The sequence below is a fragment of the Falco rusticolus genome, chromosome 4, assembly GCF_015220075.1.
Source record: "Falco rusticolus isolate bFalRus1 chromosome 4, bFalRus1.pri, whole genome shotgun sequence".
Taxonomy (NCBI): domain Eukaryota; kingdom Metazoa; phylum Chordata; class Aves; order Falconiformes; family Falconidae; genus Falco; species Falco rusticolus.
In genome coordinates, this window is record NC_051190.1 from 556195 (window position 1) to 580211 (window position 24017).

The window sequence follows — 24017 nt, forward strand, 5'->3', positions numbered from 1 at the left end:
ATACTGAGGCCTTTTTAGACCTGTTTCTTAAAAACAGCAAGCCAGCACGCTTACTTGCTCACTTGTCACAGGTAAAGGAGAGATGTTTGTGTCTTCAAGTGCCTTCAGGGGTTCTGCTGGTGTGAGCAACCTGGGGATGTCTGGCTGCAGGTGAAAGGCGCTGACTGTGACGTGTGTTTCCCAATTAATGTTCACAGAGATGTCAGGGGCAAGAAAGATTGTGAGTTAGAAACTAATACTTGAGAGATCCTAGTGTGTATTTTAAATACATTATACTGTAGAGTCTGTGCATGAGCTGTCCTTTAAAATTAGTCCTTTTTCTTATCTCTGTGTCTGGCACAGGGGTTCTGCTGCACTGCACGTGCTGACATCCCTGTTGCGTGCAGTAACATCTCATCACCTTAACAATGGCATGTGATATGAGCCTAGAAAATACACTTAGATGCCAGAACACTCTTAAGATCTAGATTATCAAGGAGGCTGGAGAAAGAATGTGGCAAATACGTGAGCATGTTATCTCTACTTAAAATAGCAGCCTTACATATTTGAAGCAGGTGATTTTGTTGGGGGGTGGGTGGTTTTTTTGATGTTTGGTTGATGGTTTGGGTTTTTTTTCACCAGAGATGGTGAGTTCACCTGGGGGAGGCCCTGGAGATGTAGTTAATATGCAGCAGGGTCATGGAATACTGCTGTATGTATGGCAAGGGGTGATACATACACATTTTGGGTGCACAGGAGCATCACCCTGGAATCACCATGGGTGTACAGTGTGCTCTTTGCTTTGAATTTGTTCCTTGGGCAAAAAGCAGATCCTAACTTCCCTCAAGAGGAATCCAGCAGCAGTCAGTGGGGTAGAACATATGTGTATCAGATAAGAGATGTGATATTTAATGATGTGTTTATACAATGTGCTGTTCATGCATCCACACAAACATGCCTCTTAATCTTTTCTTTCTGTTCTTGCATCTGGAATTTTACAGGCTGCAGCTTCAGGAGAGGATCCACATCTTCCACCATGATGTTTCATACAGTAACTCTTTTCACTGTTGTAGTTCCCTTTGTCTTTCTGCCTTTTTACTTTGAATGAGGGGAAGCAGGCTTGAGAGACAGCCAAGGGACCCCTTTGGGCTGCAGGCATCAGGAGGGTGTTGAAGTTAGTACATAAAAAGGTCAGGAAGAAGTGATCCAGTGAAGCTTTTCCCTTCAGAGGTTTCCAGGCCAAATGATCAGCTGAGAGAAGTCCCTTATTACATCAGAAAGTGAACTGTTCCTGGTTTTAGGTGTCCAAAAGCTGTGTCTGAGCTGGTAGTCCAGATGCTTTCTACTGTTAATAGGGAGAGGCAAACATACAGCGTGTAACTCATTCCATGCTGATGTGGATGCTTTAGATAAATGTGTATGTGCCTGCCTCTCCATTGATTTTAGAGGGAGCCCAGATACTGAGCTTGGATTAAATGCCCAGCCTTATTCACCTGAAATTAGGTGAGCTGAACCAGGCAAGAACACCTGTCTTTTGCAGACTTGGCTGAAACCAGTTAAAACTGCCATTTGGTGAGGCATACCCAGTTTGATAGGTGCGTGCTCAGCTGTTTCTTAGCCAGGAGCTGTGGAGCCATGAGCACTCATTAGTGCACCTTTCTGACACTATCGTTTTTGGCACTGTACTACCTCTTAGGGGTATGTCTGCACAGTTTTCTGTCTGCAGATCCAAGTTTGTGCTGCCCATACTCCAAACAGCAGTAAGCCAGCCAGCTCCAGTCCAAAAGCCACGTAGCTGTGTTGGCATTGCACTTGCATGGCTAAGCCCCGTGCTAAGGAGGTGGCCTGAGGACAGTGCCACACTCACATGGTTACATGGTGTCTGATTCAGGGCTGGTATGTGTCAGTCCAGACAGCAGCATGAGCATAGCGAGCTGAACCTTGTCTGCAGGAGAGCAAACTGTTAGGTGGTTGATGCTGCTGAAAGGGCCTGGCTGTTTTGCTCATTGGAGGTCCTTTTTCAGCTCTGATAAGAGGAAGGATATGCATCCTGACAGCTAGTCTGAGCTTCCCACTTAGGTCTTTGTGGGCTCTCTTGTTCAGGTTGTTGCTTTAGGTGCAGATGGTCACAGAGCTCCAGAGCATCAAGGTTCTGTGCTTTGTAACATGTTCTGCTAAGCGGGGGCTACTTCACCTGCTCTAAGCTTTGTATCACTTTTGCATTCAGGGTGGGAGAGTGAGTAGGCCAGGCTATCCCAAAAAGAAATAGGATAAAATGTTATTAGACAGAAGCAGAGCCAAACACCTGTGGGCATGTGTCTGGGGGCATAGTTTCCTGGGTAGGATTTTGACACTGAGCTTATAGGGAAGATTGCTGTGGTTGTGAGACCTGATTGTGTTTCTTTTTCTTGTCTAGGTTCTGCTGAGCAGCTGCTACTCTGGGGCCCCATAGACTTCATAGTCAGTAACCCTCCATATGTCTTCCATGAAGACATGGCTTCCTTGGACACAGAAGTCCTCCGGTAATCAGACAAATAAGATTTTTCATCTCCTGTTCCTTGAAGCAAGGTTTTCTGTCTGCTTCCTTATACTTCACACAATTGCTCACAAAACATGCAAACCTAGTATACCTGTACATTATGTAAGTGTGTTTATATTGTATATAATAATACCGTGTTACTTTGATACTGCTTACAGGTCTGAAACAATAGCAAAGTATTTTAAATATTTATAAAAATGGAAAAAGCACATACTTTGAAATTAACAAGTTCCCAATCCAAAACTGTTTCAGAATGTTTTTCCTGTTAGTTCTTCCCACCTCCCCTTAATAATTGGTGTGAGTTTATGAAAGAAAGTACAAGCAATCTGAGCAGCTTTTTATGATGAAAAAAACCACTTGTGTGGAAATGCTGTGACCCATTCTCATCCCGATACTTGTCTTAAGCAAACAAACCCACACAAACATGAATAAGCGCTTTTGGGATGTGGAATTACTCTGTGTATGCTGGTTCTTCCTCAGAATTGATTGTCACGCATGTCAGGACAAAGTCTTGTGCCTACCTCTGTACAAGGTGTGCACCAGAGCAGATTGTGGAAGCTGAGCTTTCTATATCCTAATTCACTCTGCTAGGTTAGAAGGCAGTCCAACCTGGTGGTTGGCACGCTTGAAATAAAGCAAGTGATCCCTTGCTGTACAACCCACTCTCTCCCTGTCCAGCTGGCACAGAGAGAACAGATCCACGTGTTGGAACTGCATGACCTTGGCTGCAGTTGGCTCATAACCTGGAGCTCAGGTGTGTTAGGTGCACCTTTCTCCATGGGGAATGGGAGAGTGCATCCTCAAGGGGATGGTTCATGCCACATGAGTTGTTGTTAATGTCTTCTTATTCCCACACTCCAGCTATGAAGATCTTGATGCACTGGATGGGGGAGATGATGGGATGAGAGTCATCAAAACAATTTTGGCTCTGGCTTCTTCTCTTCTGAAGGATTCTGGGTAAGCACTGTTCTTTGTTTGATTTTCATGTCTTTCATCCATTCACTTCTGTAACTTCTGGGTTTTTTTCATACAGGAAGGTACAGAGGGAAAATTGTTGCAAAAATTCTACACACACACACACCCCCATTCTAATAACAGCAGTGTAAAAAAATGTCATGTTTATAAGCAAAATTAGCTTGCAATTGGTTAATAAAGGGATACAAGCCTTCCTTAAACAGTGATGTTGTTTGGTAGTTGTTAATGAGGAGAGAATCTTTAAAGGTCAAAGAAGCAACAGAAACAACATGAAAGAAGCAGCAGAGAAAGGGGGGGGGGCGGGGAGGAAGGATTCTATGCAGAATAACTGATCGGAGGAGAAGCAATATAAACCTCTGTGAGAATGGATGTAGAGTCTGCTTCTCTCCAACCCTTTAATTAGGGGAAACTTACTGAGCCAGGATACAGTGCTGAATGTTCCAGGAGAAAGAAGTTCAGCAGGAGATAGTTTCTTAAATGTTAAATTTCTCTATGGTTAACATTCAAGGCTGATTATTCCTATTCTCTGTCATATGGGATCCATTTTGTGCTTAAAGATCAACATGCTGATACCCAGAAGTCTGTTGTGCCAGGGCATTCACATATCCTATTGAAAATTCCTGACATTTTACCAGCATAAGAGAGGTCATTGGAAATCTGCTGTTTTGAGAAGAGGAACAGGAGTATTGAGAGAGAGTGCATGCAGAAGAATTCATTCCTCATGCTCTGCATGACCACGAGAGCAGAAGATGCTCCTCAGAACTTCCCAGCAACAGAGATTGGTCCAATAGGGTTGTTTGTTGGGATTATTCCCCACCCCCACCCCCCAACCCCCGCCTTTTGTTTTTGCTTGTTTTATAAGGTGGAGCCCCCACTGAGGAGTGGAAGTTTTTTAAGGTCAGGAATGAGATCCACATCCAACTTGTAGTTAGTTTGGTGAATTTATAGGGAGTATTCAATGTGGGTTGTTTTAGGAATTCTCAGGAGAGCGTATGATTGGGGCTTGGCCTCTGTTCTTTGCTTGTTAAATTTGTGTCTTGCTGCGCTGTCACGGGCTGTAACCAGTTCCATCGTCTCCATGTGTCTGTAAGCTAGGGTGGTTCTGCCTCATTGCAGGAGTGGAGACTCAGAAAGGGGCCAGTGTCATAAAGCCTGGCTGCAGCAGAGACAGAAATAGCCCTGCAGTGTCCCGCCCTAGTCCTGGTGTGCTAACTGAGGTGGTCTGATAAGTTCCCTTATCTCTGCTGTACTCTCCTCTGTACAGGCCTCTGTGGAGGTCTGAATGCTGGTGATGGTTTTGTAACTGATTTATGGAGACATTTACTGTGGGAAAAAGTGTATGCTACCTTGTACTTTATGACTCTTGCTACTGGGACTTGATGTCACCCTACTTATACAAAGAGGAACTTGATGCTACCAGTCCAGTGCTCACTGTTAATGCATTTGCATTATAAAACTTCATTCTAGCTTTAAATCTTTGGGGACTTCGGAAGGCCAGCTGGTGGTATCACTTGCATGGTTCAAAAGTGGTCCTTACATCTTCATACAAAGGTTTAACTGCTCATGCAGAGAAGTATCATGAGAATTCCCCCCAAGATCAACGCTTTCTCCCCTTGAAGGAGGCAGTTGGGATCTGCATCTTAAATGCACAGCTATGATCTCTTTTAGGATTAATGGATTGCAGTGTGTTTGCTGACCTTCTCATTTCCTGCGCTGCTGATAGGAGCCATCCAGAAAGACCAACCTTAATTTTTATCAGTTTAGTAACCTGAATGTGTGCATCTCCCCACTTTCTACTCCCAATGTGTCCTTTCAGGAGTGTGTTTTTGGAAGTTGATCCCAGACACCCAGATATGGTGGACAGCTGGCTACAGGCACACCCCAACTTGCTGCTCGTCCTCCGTGCCATTCACAAGGACTTCTGTGGCAAGTAAGTCCTTTTTTACCTTCAGATTTTTACTTCAGGTGTAGGTCTGTGTCCTTTGTAGATTACGTTCCTGCACCTTGATGTAGTGAATGAACTCAGCCAGAGAAAGTCCACAGCTGAAGCCAATTTTAAAAAAACAGGGGCTTCTTTCAAATATCTCAACCTTATATCCTGAGATAACCTGGCAAGTGTTTCTGAGTCAGAATTCTGATGCAGGTAAGCATTTCTGATGGGGTGACTAGCTCTGGTGAGATTAGCGCCACTGGAAAATTGCTGCTTTTATGGGATGTAGGTAGAGGCATGCTCTCCCTAGCAAGACTTAAAGCTCTGTTTATTCTTTTTTCCACAGGCATAGGTTTCTGCACATCCAAAAACAAAGCAGATGACAACTGTACCAGAAATAACTCTTCTTTCAGTATGCTTTTTGATTGTGAGCCCTGCTGAACAGCTTGTTGAAAACTCTGCATGGCAAAAGGAATCTCCACTTCATTCCCAAGTGCACTGAATTCTCCAGGCAGTGGCAGACCCCCTTGTTTCCCCGATACAGACTTCATCCAGAAATGCAGAAGTTCAACAGAGCATGCAGAAGTGTTTCACGTTCCTCAGGGAACTGTATGCAACTTTTTAGTGTGCTCTGCTAAAGTGACTCAATAATCCCGGGACCCAATATGGAAGAGTTCATAGCTCCAGATATTTCATTAAAAATACAGCTTGTCGACATGTTAGATCATTGCTTTGACCTAGAAAGAATTTCACGTCTTTTATTTGCCTTGAGATACGTTTACATAGAATGTGACCAGATTGGGTGATAAGTCCAAACTCTGGCTTATATTGGCTTTGCAGGTGGGACATGACTAATCTGCACATTTCAAATTCAGTTCTGTTGCAGGATCCTGATGCTCTGGAGTAGATCAGATCTCCAACAGCAAGGCAGCTTTTGTTTCCCAGTCCTGCTGAGTGACGTATCATTGAAGGATCAGTGCACATGTTACACCATCTGAATCTCCAGCACCTGACACTTGGTGGATACTCCCAGAAACAATCAAAACATTGTAATAGAGTGCTTCAGATCGGTGTCCTTACAAGAACTGCCATGCAATTACATTTCCAAACATGCTAGCAGACCTGAATACATCTGGCACCCACAGATTGCTTCTGATAGTAATAGAAATGCCTAACTTCCATGTAAGGCATTTAAATGCAAGACTTTACAAAGAAGGCCAGAATTGCTACTCCAGTTTTGCAGATGAAAAACAGGAGGTGAAATTACTTGTACAAAATTTGACAACAAGCTAAGTTTGGAGTAGGACCCGGTCTCTTGACAGCTGTGGGAACAGTTGAGGTCTGTTGCTTTGGGAAGGATGACTCAGAGTAGGGCTGCCTGAAACAACACTGAGAGAAGTCCCTGAAATGGACAGTCAACATCACAGCATGATAAATAATGGCAGGATTGAATTTAAGCTGCTGCTTGTTGTTACTGCTGTTGTTGCTCGTTCCCTTCCTGACCATAGACAGCCAGGGAGGGGAAGGAAAGCAAGCAAATGAAAGAATCAGGTCTACCAGTCTGAATGGAAGCAGTTGCTGGGCCAATGGAGGTGAGCACTCAGTAGGGGTGGAAGTGTCCAGACAGTGACCTTCGCAGCCCCTGTGCGCCAGGGAGGTGCTGCCAGGTGCTCTCTCCAGGCTGAACTGGCAGTGCATAGCCAGAAAAGTAGGTAGGAGATGCATCAGCAAACTGCATCTGTTTGGAAGGCTGCAGCAGATCCAGAGGGCTTTACATGAGTGCTAAGAGATCTAGTCCCTTTCTTCTCTACCTCTCCCACACTCACACTCTCCACTCTTTCATTTGCTCTGTAACTCTTGAACATTGACCCTGCTTTTGTGTAGATCCCTGAGTGCTCTCTGGTGTACCAGTGCTCAGGTCCCTGGTTGGATCCTCTCCCCACCCTCTGGGCTTTTACAGCTGCACTCACAGATGGGCCTTTCTACCCCATCGTACCACTCACACTGCATTTATCCTCCCCACCGCTCTGCATGGTCCAGTAGTTTGCTGTGCCCTGTACACTATCTACTTGAAGCTATGAGCCTTCTCTGGACTGCAGTACCTGCCCTGATTAAACACAGTAGAGGAAATCCAGGGAAGAGAGAATGAAAAAAGTTGATTTGAAGTACACTTGATCCTAGATTTGGAAATAAAGTTCCAGCACAGCTGATTTCTGGCAGGTTTGCCTGCTAGAGCTATGAGTACAATTTGCAGTGAAAGAGATGTTATTTTGTTTGGTTGTTGGTTGGTTGGTTGCTCAGTTATTTTTAAATAGTAGTTTAGGGTCTTTTTTTTAAGTTCAGTTTGTCAGACTTTAAAAATTAAATTTAGAGAAATGAGTTCACAGTTCATCGGGTGTTGGCAGTGTTTATGTATGAAAAAGAGCAACAAGTACAGCTTGCTTCTGCAGGGTATTCTAAAAGCTGGATAGTTTACTGGCTTATGAGAGTGTTAAGTGGCATCATACTGCGTTCTTCAAGGGGTAGCCTGATTCCCTGCAGCAGGCTAGAGTTAGATGGCCGCCTGAGAGTGCGGGTGGCTGGGTTGCAGAAAGCAGTGTGCCTTTTCTTGGAAGCATCAATCAATCACTTGTCTGAGCAGGACACTTTCTCTGTGAACAGATTCTTGGTCTGATCCAATAGGACAAGTGTTAAATTCCTATGTTTATAGCTAAAGCAATAATAAAAATGCTTGCATTTCTGTGGGTTTGTATTGCGTAGTGGTTGTATGTCTCAGAAAATCACATGGTGCCGCTGACCTTCTCATAAAGACAAGAATGGAGAAAAGTTGTTCTTCCTCCCAAGAGGCTGCATTTATTTGTCAGACTCGCATCTGAGGGAATGTGCTGGTGTAGTACAATGTGTTCTTCAGTGCTTTATTCATATTGGCCCAGGCTCCTTTTGGTACAGAAGCATTGCAGAGGTTTTTGGAGATGCTGGTTTCAAGGAACCACAGGCACTCCTGGCGCCCTTGCTGAAGCAGTGGACTATGTCTGTGTTGTCCGTGCTGCCTGCGAGCGGGAGGCTCAGCTGGCGCCAGCCATCCCCTGTGCCCCCAGCCCGCAGATGCATAGCTGCTCCCTGAAGCCACAGAAGGCTGATGTTTCAGTGGGCATTGTACATAATGCAGTATCTGACATACATTTGATTTTGTGGGAACTTACTGGGTCATTGGAACCATATCAAAACGGTGATCTGTTTCCTGAAGTGATGCTTCCGGAGAGGGGCTTTGTTTTCCTCCCGGACCCTGAAGAGTGTGGTTGCGTGTGTGCTCACGTCTGTGTGCCGGCCTCCCCCGTGGAGCTGGGGACAGCTTGGCCCTTGGCAGAGCCCTGCAGATGGTGCTGTGGTCCCAGCTTAGCTGCCTCTGTGCTGGCCAACCGTCCTGCCACAGCCTCGCCCGGCGGGGGTGGGCCTGGCGAGGTGCAGCCCCCGGGGGGGAGCTTGCCTCGACCGAGGGCTTCAGTAGGCGCAGCCGCAGCGTGGGGCTTTAACCCTTGTTACTGTGGCAGTAAAACAGGGCCTCTGCTTGGGGCGCGTGGAGGGAAGCTGGAAAGGGACCTCCCAGCTTGTGATACAGACTGGGCTTGTACCTCATGCTGTTAATGGGAGGCCTGAAGCCCCCCCTAGGGCTGCATTAATCCATGGCTTTGGACAATCTCCAGTGTGCTGGAGGACAGAGGTGGAGTATTCTTGTTCTGGTGCTATTTCCATGTAAGCACCCTGAAGTGCAAGTACCGCCTGTGTTTTCAGTTTTCCACCCAAGATGTGGGGTGAAAGGGACTTCTCAGGGACCTTAGAGAGTCAAAGAAACATGTTTATCCTCACAGCGCTCTTAGCTGAGCCTGTGGCCTTGTAGGGGTGAGACCTCTTTCCAGGTGAGGAACTGACAGACGTGGAGTGGGTCCACTAGGGGTGACCCAGGAAATCTCTGGGGACCCAGGTGACTGAATGCTTGTGGATTACTGGCCAGCACTCAGTTCCTTGATGCAGGGCCACAGATCAAAATGGGTTGGAAGAGAGTGTGACAGTCATTTAGTCCAATTTCCCTGTCCATGTAAGAATCAACTTGGCTTACATCATTCCTGATAAATGTTTGCCCAGCCTGATTTAAAGGCTTCCAATGCTGACAAGGACTTTTGCATGCAATCTGTTCTGGTGCTTTATTGTTCTCTCTGCTAGAAACGTATCCTTTGTACGTAGTCTTCCTTGCACCCATTAAAGCTGAGTACTGCTGCCTCTGTCCTGAGGTGGAGAACAGCCAACTTTCTCCTTAGAGCAGCTTCCAAGTGGTAGTCTGTTCCCATGCTCCCTTGCAGCCTTCATTTCTGAGGAAAAGAACACCAATATTGTGTTGTTCCTGTAGGGCACTTGCGCATCATTCCCTCCCTGCTTGCAAGTTGTAAAGGGGGACCAGGTGGGCTGAAAGGTGGTGCACTTCAGATGTGTTGCAGGTGATTCTTGTGCCTATGGTGTTTGAAATAACAGAGCTGCTACAGCTCATCTTATTACAGGAGAGGAGTCATTTCCCAAGCAGTGAAGACCAAGCCAAAACTTGCATTAACATTTTGTTTGGGCAAGTTTTCAAAAGCTGCATTTAAGTTTTAATAAACTACTGTTTCTCCTCCAGGTTGCATCCAGAGGGACAAATACCCAGTGAGAAAAGGCTTCTCTCTCACAGCCAAGATGATGATGAGATACCAAGAGAGACTTTATCCAGTTTCGAGCCAATTTCCTGCTCCATATATGTTTTGATATGTTTTGAGTTACTTGTCAGAAGTTTCAGATGTTCCTCCCTGTGAAGGGTCATGTCACAGTCGTCCTCTGTTACTTTTGCATGGCATCTGCTTGCAGATCTCAGCACGGTCCATCGAGTCCCTGGTGAATGCAGAAGGCTGCCTACATGCTGCCATCCGGCAGCCATGGGATCACAGCCAAGGCATGCTCTGCATTCAGGTGTTGCAATTGGGACAGGTAGCAGAAGATACTGTAGCCTCAAGGATGTTCTACAATGTGCCCTAGTTGCAGAATCAGACCTCTATCCAGCTTCCTCCTGCTTTGCGGTCAGCTCTTTGGTTGTGCCACATGGGCTTAGGCTGATGTGCCTGGAGTCAGAGTCTGCATCTGAACTGTTCCCAAGATTTGCCCTCTGGACGGGGCAGTCTTTTACAAGTGTGCCTGCAAGCGGGAGGTGGTGTCTTATGGGGTACTGACCTGTGTGAGCCCCCTGCCCCTCTTTGATCTTGCCTGTCTCTGCCACAGTGGCTCTGGCAGAACAGCCTTCTGAGGGTAGAATGAAAGTACAAGCGGTTTGCTAAATTGCCTGCTCATGTTACTTGGGGTTTTTGATCCCCTCCAGAGAGGGTGCATAAGGGTTATGTTACCCTCTAGGTAGAAGGAATGGAGCAGTCCAAGGAACATGCCAGTACCAAGAGATGTGATCGTGCTAACCTATGTGTACTGTGCTGAGCTGAATACCGTGATGGTTTTCCTTCTGGGCTGAATCTTGGGATCAGGCTTTTGGGGAATATGGTGTGTGCAGATGCACTGGAGTTTTTGCAAAATCAGCTGTTTTCAAGGGTTTTGCTCTAGAGCAAACTGCTTTAGATTGCTTTCTCTCATGCCTGAGAAAAGAAATTCACGTGCCTGTGGATCTCACTGTGGGGACAGTGGGTTGTGATGAAAAAGAAGGGAGAACCTGTTTGCAGCAGTTCCTACCTACAAGCAAGGCCTAAGTAGTTCCAGCTGAGCCCAGAAGTAGGTGTGACTAGCACTCTTCTCCATCTGCTGTTGCTAGGTCAAAGGCAAATAAACTGTCATTCCATTTCACTCCCTTTGGGAAGTTTAACACTGCATTTGCTGGAAACTTGACAGTTGTTTCATCCTATTCTGGGATTCACCAAACTCGGATTCAGATCCCTGCTGTGTGACAAACTGCCGGCCTGACCTAGGGTGTATTATTGTTCCCTGCTGTTACAGTTGGAATAATATCCCTTCTCTGTCTTAGAGACCATTGTAAGAGTACCTTAATTAGAGGATGTTGGGGGCTCAGTTACTTCAGAAAGGACTGGATTATGACTGTCCTATGGCAATCTCTTCTTCAATTACATCTGGAAAGAGCAAAGAATGAGCCAACTCATATGAAATCTGCCTCACATGCTTCTTGGTGACAGGGCACACCACCCTGCTGCAGCATGACAAATCAGATTTGTTTTGCTGATTTCCAGTGCTGCCAGTGCAAAACCAAAGGATGTGGGAGTAAGCCAAAGTACCAGAACTAGTTTTTCTGCAGCAAGCGTATCTCTGAGCGTGAGAGCATGATGCACAGACAAACCAGCCTGCTGCAGAGTGCTGAGAAGGTGCATCCTGTTCACAAAAGCAGCTGGTGTTTTTACAGTATATGAGCATCTAATATATTGCTATTGCAGACAGGTGGAGACAAGTGCTGCCACGTTTTGTGGTCTCCATGGTTTGTCTCCTTTATGTGGTTGGTATCAAAACTGTAGCTTTGTTTAAGTAGCAGCTTCTAGCTCTAAAGATATGCTTCATCTTCACCCTCCACCAGCAGACCTGAATGGTCACTCTTCTGTCTTGCTCATCCTAGCATTCTGGACCGAGTGAGCATCAACGTGTCATTTCAGTTGCAGCTACCTGGTCAGTGTTACCATGATAACCGTGACTACAGGAGCACAGCTACCACAGGGCAGAAGGCCTTGGAACAACCGTGTGAACAAACTGCTGCCTGGGGGGGAAGGGGCCTTGTCCCCATTAATTATTTGCTCTGGGTTCAGCTTTCTTCAAAGGGCTACATAAGGAGTCTCAGGCTTCACCCTTTCTTTTGTGACAGCTGGGTGGTCTGGGATCGTCCTGTTCATGGCAGGGAGCATCGGGAGACACTGCTGGGATTCTCAGCCATCTAAATATCCAGGGCCAACAGGTGTGGTGAGAAACTGAGGCATAACAAAAGAAGAGCCATGGCAGAGTCACACGAAGAGTTCAAATGCTTTTAATGGGAGCTACCTAGCTCTAGCTGTACTTGTTTCTCCCTATACTGGTTCTTTAAATAGTATAGCTATCCCAGCTATCACTTGAGGGGATGACAGTGACTAGGAAGTCACTGTTATTCCTTCCTGTTTGCATAAGGAAAGGATGGGAGAGTGTGACCACAGAGATGTTCAGTTTCAAGAGCTTCAGTCTTGAGGTAGGACGCGAGGATGATTTTCACAGTTTGTGTTACTGGTCCAGCGATTACTGAACACTGCAGGACCTGGATGTATGCAAATGATAGATGTGATGGAGGAGGAAGGCAAGGATAAAAAAAACATTACGTGAAGTTCATCTAGAGAAGATAAGATTCCTGAGAAAGGGTGTGTTAAAATGAAGCTGAGGTTTTAGGAGGGATGGCTTGTGCTGCCACATTCCTGCTTTGTCGCTCTGAAATGATAAGCATGGGGCTGAGTCTCGATAAGGACCAAGCTGTATATAGGAGACAAACTGAGTATCTCTGCTTAATGTATGTACTTCAGAGAATGAATGGAACCCCTTCTCCAACGTGGATGGCTTTCTGGTAGGCCACAGGCAATGGGCCTGCAACAGTGGACAGAGCACAGGACTCTGAGGAGCCTTGTTGATCGAGAGCAGAGCACTGCTCAGAGTATGTCACAAAGATGCCACTTGCCCAAGTTTCTATAAACACCAGCCGCACAGTTAGGTATGAATATATGGGAGGCAGAACTCTGCTTCTAGTGGGATGTCTTCAGCAATTCTTACATGGGAGATTTTGATTTCCATTTTGTGCTAGCTGTTGCCTACAGTTTTTGCTCCCCACATGCTGCTGCTTCCTTTTTTGATGGTTAACTTGTCTCCTGTGTTTTGTATATACGCTATAGCATGTGCACAGTGGGGCATGCCCATCAGCTTGATAGCACAGTGCCTACTGCAGTGGAGTCCTTCCCTGGCAGCCTGAGCTGTACCCAGCAATGCTGGTAGAAGAGGGGCTTCTGCCATCAAAATTCTCACTGTTTATCTGAAATACTCATCCAAGACTGTCTAGAACATGAACAGCATTGCTTGGGTTGTTGAAAAGGGCTTGAATTATTATGAAATTCCTGGCCTCGCATTTGGCTTATGATTAATTACTTAGGTTTGCATAGCGCTTTGGTGTTCTACCTGTAAATCCAAAGTAAGCCGTTACAACTGTGTTGACCTCAGTGGAGTCATACCGCTTGCTCCAGCTGGGTTGAATTTGGCTCACCTGGTAGTATGTGGTATTTGCATTCTGTGAAACAAGTGTCCAATCACTGATCAAAGCCTTTCCAGGGACTGGAGGCTGCTAAGCTGATAAATCTTTCCTCCTTTTGCATACTGCTCTGCCACTTACCTGGGAATGACCTTCTCACCATACCTTTTGACTCTGAGCTTGCTGCGTCTCTGCAGTCCTTCTCTGAGCCTTTGCAGTTCATGGTGTGTTTGTGTTGCCATAGAACTTAGAAGCTTTTCTCACAGGTTACTCCATCTCTTTCAAAGCTTTCAGTACTCCATTCCCCTGCCAGCATCTTGTTGCATAACTCTCCCCCTGCCAATGTTGCTGGCTTGCATGGGTGAAATACTTTATGCTAGATAATTTGGAGTAACCTTGTGACAAAAAAATCCTAATCTAAAAGGCAGTTTAGTCTTGCATTGTCCTTCACGTGATTTTACTGCTGATGGGTTTTGCTGGGGTGGGAGTCATGGTGCTGGCATCTGGTTTCTTTGCTTGAGAAGAACAGATTAAGATCATACTGTGCTCAAACAAGGCTTCTTCATTTAATGTGTATGGGCAGTGGGCACTCAGGCTGAAAGTAGATTTTGTACTTTAACTTCCAGGTCAGTGAGTTTTTTGTCTCATTTGTGTCAGCAGACAGTAACCCTTTGTTCAGCATCACAGTATTTTCCACCTCAGCAACACTCACTCACACACAGACACAGACACACACACATGTGATGCAGATCCTGAATTGTGCAATAAACCCCATGGTAAGTTCCATAAACCCAGCAGGTATATCAATCTGTTCTGCTTCAGGGCTTGATTGTGTGCCCTATTGACCAGCAATAAAGCCAAGAGTATGGAGGTAGTTAGTTATTCATTTGTTTTGGCTTTTCCATCCGTCATTGCCTATGTGGGAAAGAAAAGGTGCATAAATAATTTGAGTGAAAATTTTGTCTTTGAAGAGGTAGCCTTTGTAACTTGTGAAAGCTGGATAACTCAGTAAAATTAGTTAAGTATTAAATAAATTATTTAATTTAGTAATTAAGTAATTTTGTTACTAAGTAGTGCCAGGATTAAGGCCAAGGTAGGTCATGAGCATGAAAGATCATGAGTCACAAGCACAAAAATTAAGAGGTGAATGCATCTGGATGAGTGCCCTGTAGCCTGTTGGTGATGTCCTGATTAGCAAATAACTGCTTGAAGTCCTGCCTTTGCCATGGTTGGTAGTTTCTGGAAACCTCCTTTGCTGATGCACAGCCTGGAGAAGCAAGAAGGGCGGCACCATCCTGCTGCTGGCACGCCTTTCCCGAGCATCCCTCTCGGAGGTGCAGGCGTGTGCCAGGAGAGCCTCAAGCATCCATTTCTGGGTAGCAGTGTGCGTCCCACACAGGAGTGTGACCCTTCTCCCTCTCGAGGCCTGACCTGCTGCTTTTCTGCAGACAGTGACCAGAAGAGTAAAGGCAACCCGCTTTGCTCTTCGAGTCTGGCAGCGCCTTACTTCCAAAACTCTGCTCAGCCCTGGAGTGCTCTCACACCCAGCTGTGCCTGACCTCCTGTAACCTCGCTGTTTGTGCTGTGGATCCCTACAGAATTCCCTCTGTCCTGATCCTCTTGGACTTTGTCCTCAGAAAAAAATCCTGCTTAGGCTTCTCGGAATTAACACACATTAGCTGAGCTCAGAATTGCCATTTCCTGGGAAGTTCTGACACTGTAAAGCTGGTTTGGTTTTTTTCCTCCTCTTTAATCAGAATTAAATAATTTATTTGTAAAATTTCCTATGAGGACACTGTGTCCCAGATTTTGAGTTTTAGAAATGTTTTGCTCTGGGATTTCTGAATTTTTGTTTTGAGTTATATCCATTTTAAGTTGTTGTATTGCTTATGCTTACTGCTGATTTGCTAAGTAAAGACTAACAGTAAGTCACAGTATGTATGTAAGAAAGTAGTAGTTACCTCTTTTTTTTTTTTCTTTTTTTAATCAGTAAAAGCAGCTGCTGCTTAATGACTGAAACATCTTATCTTATTCTCTAGAACAAGAAGTCCCTTGCTTACAATGTAACAAAAGTCTGGCACTGACATTACAACACCCAGGAATTGCCTTCATCTAGAAAAGCAGGTAACATTTCATTCTGTAGTAAGTAACTCATCTTAATGATCTAAAAAGTAATAAAATATTTCACTAGTTCTGTCATGTTAGGGCAAAGTAATAACAATGCATGTGGGACAAAAACCTCTAAGATAAAACATGTACAATTTGCAAGTGCTGAAGTAGAGCTTCTGAACTGCCAGAAACAAAGTTGTTCCAAGTAGATTTGGCAGGAACTTTTACGAAAATCAATAGCTCCTTCAGGAAAAAAAACTTTTTAAAAAATCTGTTCTTAAAAGAAGTTCTTCTCAAGAGTGTGTTTTGATGGTGCTTTTCTACTAGCTATGTTTCTGTCCCAGCAAAGGCACTTTTTGTTATGCTCCTTAGCACTGTGAGTAGAGATGACTTAAACCTTTCTGACTGGGAGTTAAACCCAAATCTCCATAGTGAAGGTCCTAAAAATTCCCTCAATGCACAATCTGCCCTTCTCTGGCTCCCGCACTGCTTTTGTACTGCTTGTAACACATCGTGTCAGGTATGAAATAATTCCCCTTATCCTGAGGCAGGAGCACGCTGTTCAAACAGCTGCTGTCCTTCCTGCCCCTTACACAGGGAAAGGATAGTGCTCTCACTGCTGGACCTCTTCTGTGGAGGCCTCCGTCCACGCGGAGGAAACAGCAAGTGTTGTCATGCCTGTTTTATCTTTTCTGAGGTTCTGCCCAAACAAGCAACACAAATAAGTTCCAGAAAAAAACAGGGTGGCCTCAGCACGGAAGGTAGTTTGCATGACCAGGAGACCACAAGATTAATAGAGGCAAGGTTTCCTTTCCTTTCATGCTTTGTGTTAAGATGCAATGACTAGTGGATGGGCCTTTGCTGCCTTTGTGGAGGAAAGTGTGTCTGTGGTTGCCTTTCATCACTCATCACTGCAGACACTGGTGGGAAGCCACAGTTGGGGAACAAATTCCAGTGTGGCTCACAGCACAGATAAAGTTTATCAGTCTTAAATTAAATCCATGCACCTATTACACCATATAGCTAAAAGAAGACAAACTGATACCACAGAAGCAGCTTGCGTGTGTGTTTTAAGCAAGCATGTTCAATTTGGGAATAGCATCCACAGTGGGGAGCAGATCTGGGCTGTCGCATGGCAAAGAACTCCAGTGGGAATGGGATTTATAAGTAGGATATTTTCATGGGAGTTGGTACACAATCCAGGCATCAATAGTTTTAAGATGTAAAGAGACCAGCAGAAGAAGCATGAGTCAGCAGTATGCTGCCGAAGCTGGTCTGCCCTTAGCAAGACACAGCTGCTATGTTCCCCCTACTCCACTGATTTAAAAGCTATTTTACTTTAATAGTATTGCGAAAGAAACTCTTAGCTAACAGGGAGGGCTGAGCTCTCCAGAAGTCAGAAGTAAAGGTGCTGACAGCTTTGTTGCAAATGCAGAGATAAGAAGATGAGTGACAGGTTTTGAGTCAGTGTAGAACAAGCAGATTTCATGAACTAGTTTATGCTGTGTGACCTTAATGCCAGTATTACTGCAAGGTCTGGGAGCAGTGCATCAAGCAAAGACAGGGTGTGAGGGCAGTTTCTGGAACCATGCCTCTGAAATAGCATTGGACAAATTCCCATGGGTGTACTCCTCAGAATTTTATTTCCACAAGACAACAGATGTTCCCACTTGCCTCAATTCACAGAATTAGATTGAGGGTTGGAGAATGGAAGTATTGGTTATTCCCTAGGCTGAGATCTGGGTTTAGCTATGTCCAAATAAATTCTTTATGCAAGTATGAAAATGCCTTTGCTTGTTCTTAAACGGTATTTAGTATGCCATTTTTGCCCTATCTGGATTTATGCTGGAAGTGGATCTTTGAAAGGCTAGGCAAAAGGCTGTAGTCTGGAGACATCACAGCTACGTGTACAACACTAGAAGCTACAGGGGAACCCTAATGTAATGAAGCCAGTTGAACAGGGAACTGGTGTTCCATTAGCAGGGAAGCCTGAGGAGAACTGGCCCATGTCAGGAAAAGGATGTTCCTGTGCTTCATGGTAGCAGGGAAGGTTCAGTGCATGTATCTGACCATTTTGAAGGGGTTCTTTGGCTGCATTTTGGAGCTTGCAGAGTCTAGTTAAGGGCTATGTACTTCTGAGTAGGACAGAGGTCTAAGATTTGGGTGCCTAAGTGAGGCTCTGTCTTTCTGTCATCACTGACTGAGCCATAGAAGACCCAGGGTTGAAAGCTGGAGAGTCAAACCAACATGGTAAGGTTGCCCAGGAGGCATAGGATCAGGGGAGTTCTCTGTGGGCATTTGCTTGTTCTTATGTTGAGGAGCAGGGCAATGCAGCTGGTGCCTGCACTGTGTGTGGGAGAGCCCTGCGGAAAAGCAGAGAGCAAGGGACTGTGTGCCAGCACCAGCTTCATGCCATGTGCGTCCTCAGTCAGTGTGGGAATGATATGCACGAGGGGCTGACAGGTGGGCGTAGAGGAGGGAATGAGCAGAGTGCTGAGAAGGCTGCTGTAGGCAGCAGAGGAATTTTGATGGCAATAGGAATGTATGGTGAAGTGTCAGGGCTGATATGGTTGTAGGATAGTTTCAAGTAGACAGTCCTGCTACAGACAGGGATGTTTAAAACCAAGACACAAGAGTGTGCCAATAACACTGTGTACCGTTCTGTCAGAAAAATGTACTCGTTCAGGAGCAGGTGCAGAACAGGGCTAGGAGGGTAAGGGACAGAAAGCTCAGCAGATGAGAGAAAACTAAGAGATGGGTTTGTTTTACCTAGCAAAACAAAGACTGGGAGAGGAATGTGATGTCTCTTTATAAACACTTCATTGCAAAGTAAATACCAGAGGGGAAGAAAAGGTCTTTATTATAAAGATCAATGCTGGCATGAGGACAAATTGGTACAAATTTGCTATTAATAAACTTAGCCTGGAAATAAGATTTGCAACCACTAGAGGAGTGAGATTCTGGAGCAACCTCTCAAAGGGAGAAATGGAACCCAAAGGAGCTTTGTAAAGGAGCCTGAAGAGCCTGCAGTAGCAAAGGGAGAGTAAATCGAATCTCGTTTTATTTTGTGCGTGTTGATGCTATAGACAGCCTGACCCAATAGTCTATGCAGGAGGGCAAGTTGCAGTAGAAGAAGGAAGCAGCAGTCAGCAGCTGTAATTAAGAATCGATAGCCAGCTGCAGGAGATGGAGAGTTTCATGGCAGCTGAGCTGTGCAGATACCCAGCTTTGTGTTTAGTGTTTAGGAACAGAGACTTCACCAAATCGGGTAAGTTTAGAGCCTTTTCACAGCATCTTTTAGAAGCAAAACTTCCACAGGACTCACCTAAATCTTCCCTCTCCACCTCTCAGTTGCTGCCGTTTTCTGCTCTAGTCTGGCACAGATCTACATTGTGGCTGTAGCAGGGTAGCTTTGTCTCTGTGCCCCTAATTCCTCGTCCATAAAAGATTAGGATATGTTTTGGGACATATTTTGAGAATGCTTCCAGTTTTGCTGGAGAATTCCCAAGAGAGCCTTTTGGCATGAAATTCTAGAGGGAAGGTTAGCAAAGCTTAGGAGAGCTGCCTTTGTCAGAGGAGATGCTAGGAATCCTGCAAACCAGCTTGTTGGTTTGCAACAAGCTTGAAATGCTATCAGTAAATTTTTGGATTAAGAGAAAATGAAAGTGGTTTGGAAATTACAATGTTATCTTGGGTCAGATCTGAGGAATGCTTACCTATAGGACAAGCTGAACTTTTCAGGCTAGAAAATGAGAGGAAAATGCAAATAGATAAGCAAAAAAACAACGAGCTACAAGAACTTCAGCCCTTAATGGTGGTACACAGAAGGGTATTCCCAGAAATGGCAGTTCTTTGGAACTGGACTGAAGAATGCAAGAAGCAATCAATGAATAGAAGATGCATCTGCACAGAAACATGAGGAATGACAGAAGGGATAGTAGGGGAAGCAGAGCAAGTATCTTTTTTCAGCCGCTAATCAAACACGAGCATTCAGTGCAAGAGACAGTTTACTCCCCATTCCTTCTGGCTGCAGACCTGGAGACCATCAGAGATATATGGCAGAAAGCTGGAGGAGCACTATTGCCCATATGAAGAAAAAAATCTGCTGCTGCTTTGAATTTTGCTGCAATATCCATGGTGTAGCTGTGCTGAGTTTTGTTTTCTGTGCAGCATTTTTTTTCTTACTAATAGATTTTACTTATTTGTCCCCCAGACTTGGCAATAAAAGTAAGCAGAGCTTTGGAAAGTTGCCATTAATCGATGGAGTCAGTGCACTGGAGTAATAAAGTGAATATAAAAATCTCATTTCCCAGAGGAGGCTCTTACCCGACAACGTGAGAAGTCATAGGTCTTTCAGAAGTGGCCAACTTCTCTTGCCTCCATCTAATTAAGGCATTCTGTCTTTGCATTTTCAAGTGATCATGGGACCAGAAGGGAATTTTAGTAAGGAGAGGGAAATCAGTGAGGGACTGACACCAATATGATTTAATAGTTGGCAAGGACAACAAATCCTAGTCCTCCTCTGCAGCCCAGCTTGACACCTGTAGTCCTTGAAGAAGGACAGAAACTTGAGCTCTTCGCTTACGGGCCGTTTGGCCCATTTATGGTGAAGTTAACTGTCCTGTGCACATGCTGATTTGGTACCTTGTTTTTATGGTTTTCTGTTGGTGCACAGAAATAGTGTGATTAAAGCCAGGCCCATGGGATGCATGACCTGCAGTTGCTATTGACTTTGAGGAATGTTTCTCCCCATTCGACCTGACAGGTCAACAGAGGATTGAATCCTGGTGTTACTTACTAAAAATGAAGTTACTCAAAACTGTATTCTAACATATCCTGTTTGGAAATGAGCACAATCTTACCCTAACTCTTCTCAGCAGTGTCCTTCAACATTACAACAACAAAGTTGATGGTCAAAAAAGGTTACTAGTAGACTGGCATAATAAGTTAAGACTGTTTCATCGGCTGAAGGTTATCAATTTGAAATAATCTGAATTTGTTAATGCAATAACTCCTACAACATTACCTCACACTTCTGAGTATTTGAAGTGTTAAATATTCCAGATACCATTGTGGTAAGTCTGAATTTCTGTCTGGTTTCCAGAAGTTAAAACCTGTGTGTCGGATTCTGTGAGACCTAGATCTGTAGTCTGCAGGAAAAAAAATTCTCTTTTTCTGCAATATCCTAGAAATGGAGGTAGAGGCTTATTATTCAGTAGAGACAAAAGTTTTGTCCCCAGTTGTCCAAAAAATGCCTCTTCAGATATGACAAGAATATCTCTGTTCTAAGCTGTCTTAGGATGTTTGCATGAGCAGCATAGGGGCATTTGGAAGAATGCTGAGTAGCTCACAGTCTTTTCTCTTGGCAAATGGAAGAGGTGAATACAACAAATGCTGCTCACTAAGAAGCTGAAAGCCTCAAGAGAACATAACAAAGATTAATCTGTCTCCTTCTGAGGTATTCCACAATTTCCTTTTTACTTCTGTCAATTTAACATAGAGCGTAGTCTGTATAGGGGATAGTCAAAACATATTTCTGTATTTCTTCCCATTTGTTTTCCTTTCTTCCTCTGCCACTCCATTCTTTCTTTTTTCTTTTTCTTTTTCTTCTTTCCTTCACAGCTTAAATGAAACCAAGTAAGGTGCTTGGTAAGTGTTGTACAGTTTTAATTTCTTTCCTTTCTAATTCTGTTAGTTAATGTGAGAAACTTTTGCATGTTGAGGAGCTGGTTTTTATATTAGTTCCAGCAAAACAGCAATAACAGAAACAAAGGGCTCAAATCTCATTTGTCTTCACTTTTTCTTATTGGCTATTCCAAACCAGAGCAATGGTTGTAAAAGAGGACTGAAAGAATTCTGAAAAATGAGTAGTTGTAAACTTGCAAGTTTTGCCCTGAGTGCATGCTCAGTTTTGAAACTTTCATTTTTGCAAGGTGTTTGAATTTAGAACAGTGAGTCCTCAAGAGTGTCCTCAACTTGTATTGAGAATCTGTCTCAGCTGTGGACGTTCCAGAATGGCAGTGCCCTCATAATAATGGAAACACTTGGAAAATGCTTGCCACGTCTTTTTACCTTGTGTCACTGCCACAACTCTTCACAAAATCACAGGGTTGGTCAGGGCTGGAAGGGACCTCTGGAGATCATCTAGTCCAAACTGCTAAACCAGGTTCAGCTAGAGCAGGTTGCACAGTGGCATCCAGGCAGGTTTTGAATGTTTCCAGAGAGATTTTTGTCTCTACAACCTCTCTGGGCAGCCAGTTCCAGTGCTCTGTCACCCTCAAGGTAAAGAGTTTCTGCCTCATATTCAGAAGGAACTTCTTGTGTTGCAGTTTGTGCCCACTGCCCCTTGTCCTGCTGCTGGGCACCACTGAAAAGAGCCTGGCCCCGTCCTGTTGACACTCACCCTTAAGATACCTGTAGGCATTGATAAGCTCCCCTCTCAGTGTTCTCCAGGCTGAACAGGCCCAGCTCGCTCAGCCTTTCCTGAGAAGGAAGATGCTCCAGTCCCCTCACAACCTTCGTAGCCTCCGCTGGACCCTCTCCAGTAGTTCCCTGTCTCCTGAACCGGAGCCCAGCACTGGACACAGCACTCCAAACACAGCCTCACCAGGGCGGAGCAGAGGGGGAGGGTCACCTCCCTCGACCTGCTGGCCACGCTCCTCCTAATGCGCCCCAGGATGATCCCACTGGCCTTCTTGGCCCCCAGGACACGCTGCTGGCCCACGGGCAACTTGCTGCCCACCAGAACGCCCAGGTCCTTCTCTGCAGAGCTGCCTTCCAGCAGGTCAAGCCCAGCCTGTACTGGTGTGGGCGCTGGTTCCTCCCAGGTGCAGGACCTCACACTTGCCCTTACTGAGCTTCATTAGCCTCCTCTCTGCCCAGCTCTCCAGCCTGCCCAGGTCTCGCTGAATGGCAGTGCAGCCTTCTGGCTCATCAGCCACTCCTTCCAGTTCCGTATCACCCGCAAACTTGCAAGGGTGTGCTCTGTCCCTCCATCCAGGTCACTGATGGATGAGTTGAACAGAAGCAGACCCAGCACTGACCCCTGGAAACACCACGAGCTACAGGCCTCCAGCTCGACCGTGCTGCTGATCACAACCCTCCGAGCTCTGCCACCCGCCAGCTCTCAGCCCACCGCACTGGCCGCTCACCCAGTCCACACTTCGTGAGTTTACATATGAAGATGTTATGGGAGACATGTCAGCAGCCTTGCTGAGGTCAAGGTAGACAATGTCCACTCCCCTCGACTACCCAGTCAGTACTAGCCACGGAAGGCTATCAGGTTGGTCAGGCATGATTTCCCCTTGGCAAATCCATGTTGACTGTTCCTGATGACCTTTTCCTTCACGTACTTCAAGATGACTGCCAGGATGAGCTGTTCCGTCACTTTTCCAGGGATGGAGGTGAAGTGACCAGCTTTTAGTTTCCTTGGTCCTCCTCCTTGCCCTTTTTGAAGACTGGAGTGACATTGGATTTCTTCCAGTCCTCAGGCACCTCTCCTGCTCTCCATGATCTTCCAAAGATAATGGAGAGTGGCTTGGCAGTAACACCTGCCAGCTCCCTCAGCACTTGGAGGTGCATCCCATTGGGGCCCATGGATCTGTGGGTATTAGACTTGCTTAATTGGTCTCTCACATGATCCTCCTGGATGAAGGGTAAGTCTTCCTTTCTCCAGACTTCCTCTCGTGCCTCCTGGGAAACTGGAGAGCCAGCCTTGGCAGTGAAAACCGAAGCAAAGAAGGCATTCAGTAACCCCACCTTCTCCATGTCTTTCATCACCAGAGCACCCACCTCATTCAGCAGCGGGCCCACATTTTCCATAGTCATCCTTTTCCTGCTGATGTACCTGAAGAAACCCTTCTTGGTATCCTTGACCTCCCTCACTAGATTTAATTCCAAATGGACCCTAGCCTTCCTTATCCGCTCTGCATGTTATGACCACATCTCTTTATTCCTCCCAGGTAAACAATCCCTTCTTTCATGTCCTGTGAATGTCGTTCTTCTGTTTGAGGTTTGACAAAAGCTTCTTGCTCATCTATGCAGGCTTCCTGCCCCCTTTGCTCAATTTCCTACTCATGGGGTTGCACCTATCTTGAACTTGGAGGAAGTGATGCTTGAATATTAGACAGCTCTCTTGGGACCCCCTACCCTCTAGGGCTGTAACCCATGGGATTTCTTCAAGTAGGTCCTTGAAGAGGCCAAAGTTA

At 45.4% G+C, this 24017-nt stretch overlaps 1 protein-coding gene and 1 long non-coding RNA gene across 4 annotated transcripts in view; both read left to right on the forward strand.

Moving 5' to 3' along the window:
• The window catches only part of HEMK1 (HemK methyltransferase family member 1), a 34555-nt gene extending 26386 nt beyond the window's left edge, over window positions 1–8169 (forward strand). For 2 of the 3 annotated variants that reach the window (XM_037383027.1, XM_037383029.1), the window contains exons 7-11: window positions 981–1045; window positions 2396–2501; window positions 3380–3475; window positions 5310–5423; window positions 5770–8169. In XM_037383027.1, the coding sequence (XP_037238924.1) occupies window positions 981–1045; window positions 2396–2501; window positions 3380–3475; window positions 5310–5423; window positions 5770–5806 (418 nt within the window). In that variant the 3' untranslated portion in view covers window positions 5807–8169. The remainder of the gene's footprint in view (window positions 1–980; window positions 1046–2395; window positions 2502–3379; window positions 3476–5309; window positions 5424–5769) is intronic. The other variant, XM_037383030.1, reaches the window with a different exon arrangement.
• A 6251-nt stretch (window positions 8170–14420) lies between these two features.
• The window catches only part of LOC119146027, a 67425-nt gene continuing 57828 nt past the window's right edge, over window positions 14421–24017 (forward strand). The window contains exons 1-2 of the long non-coding RNA XR_005103608.1: window positions 14421–15420; window positions 15741–15825. This is a non-coding gene — a long non-coding RNA (uncharacterized LOC119146027). The remainder of the gene's footprint in view (window positions 15421–15740; window positions 15826–24017) is intronic.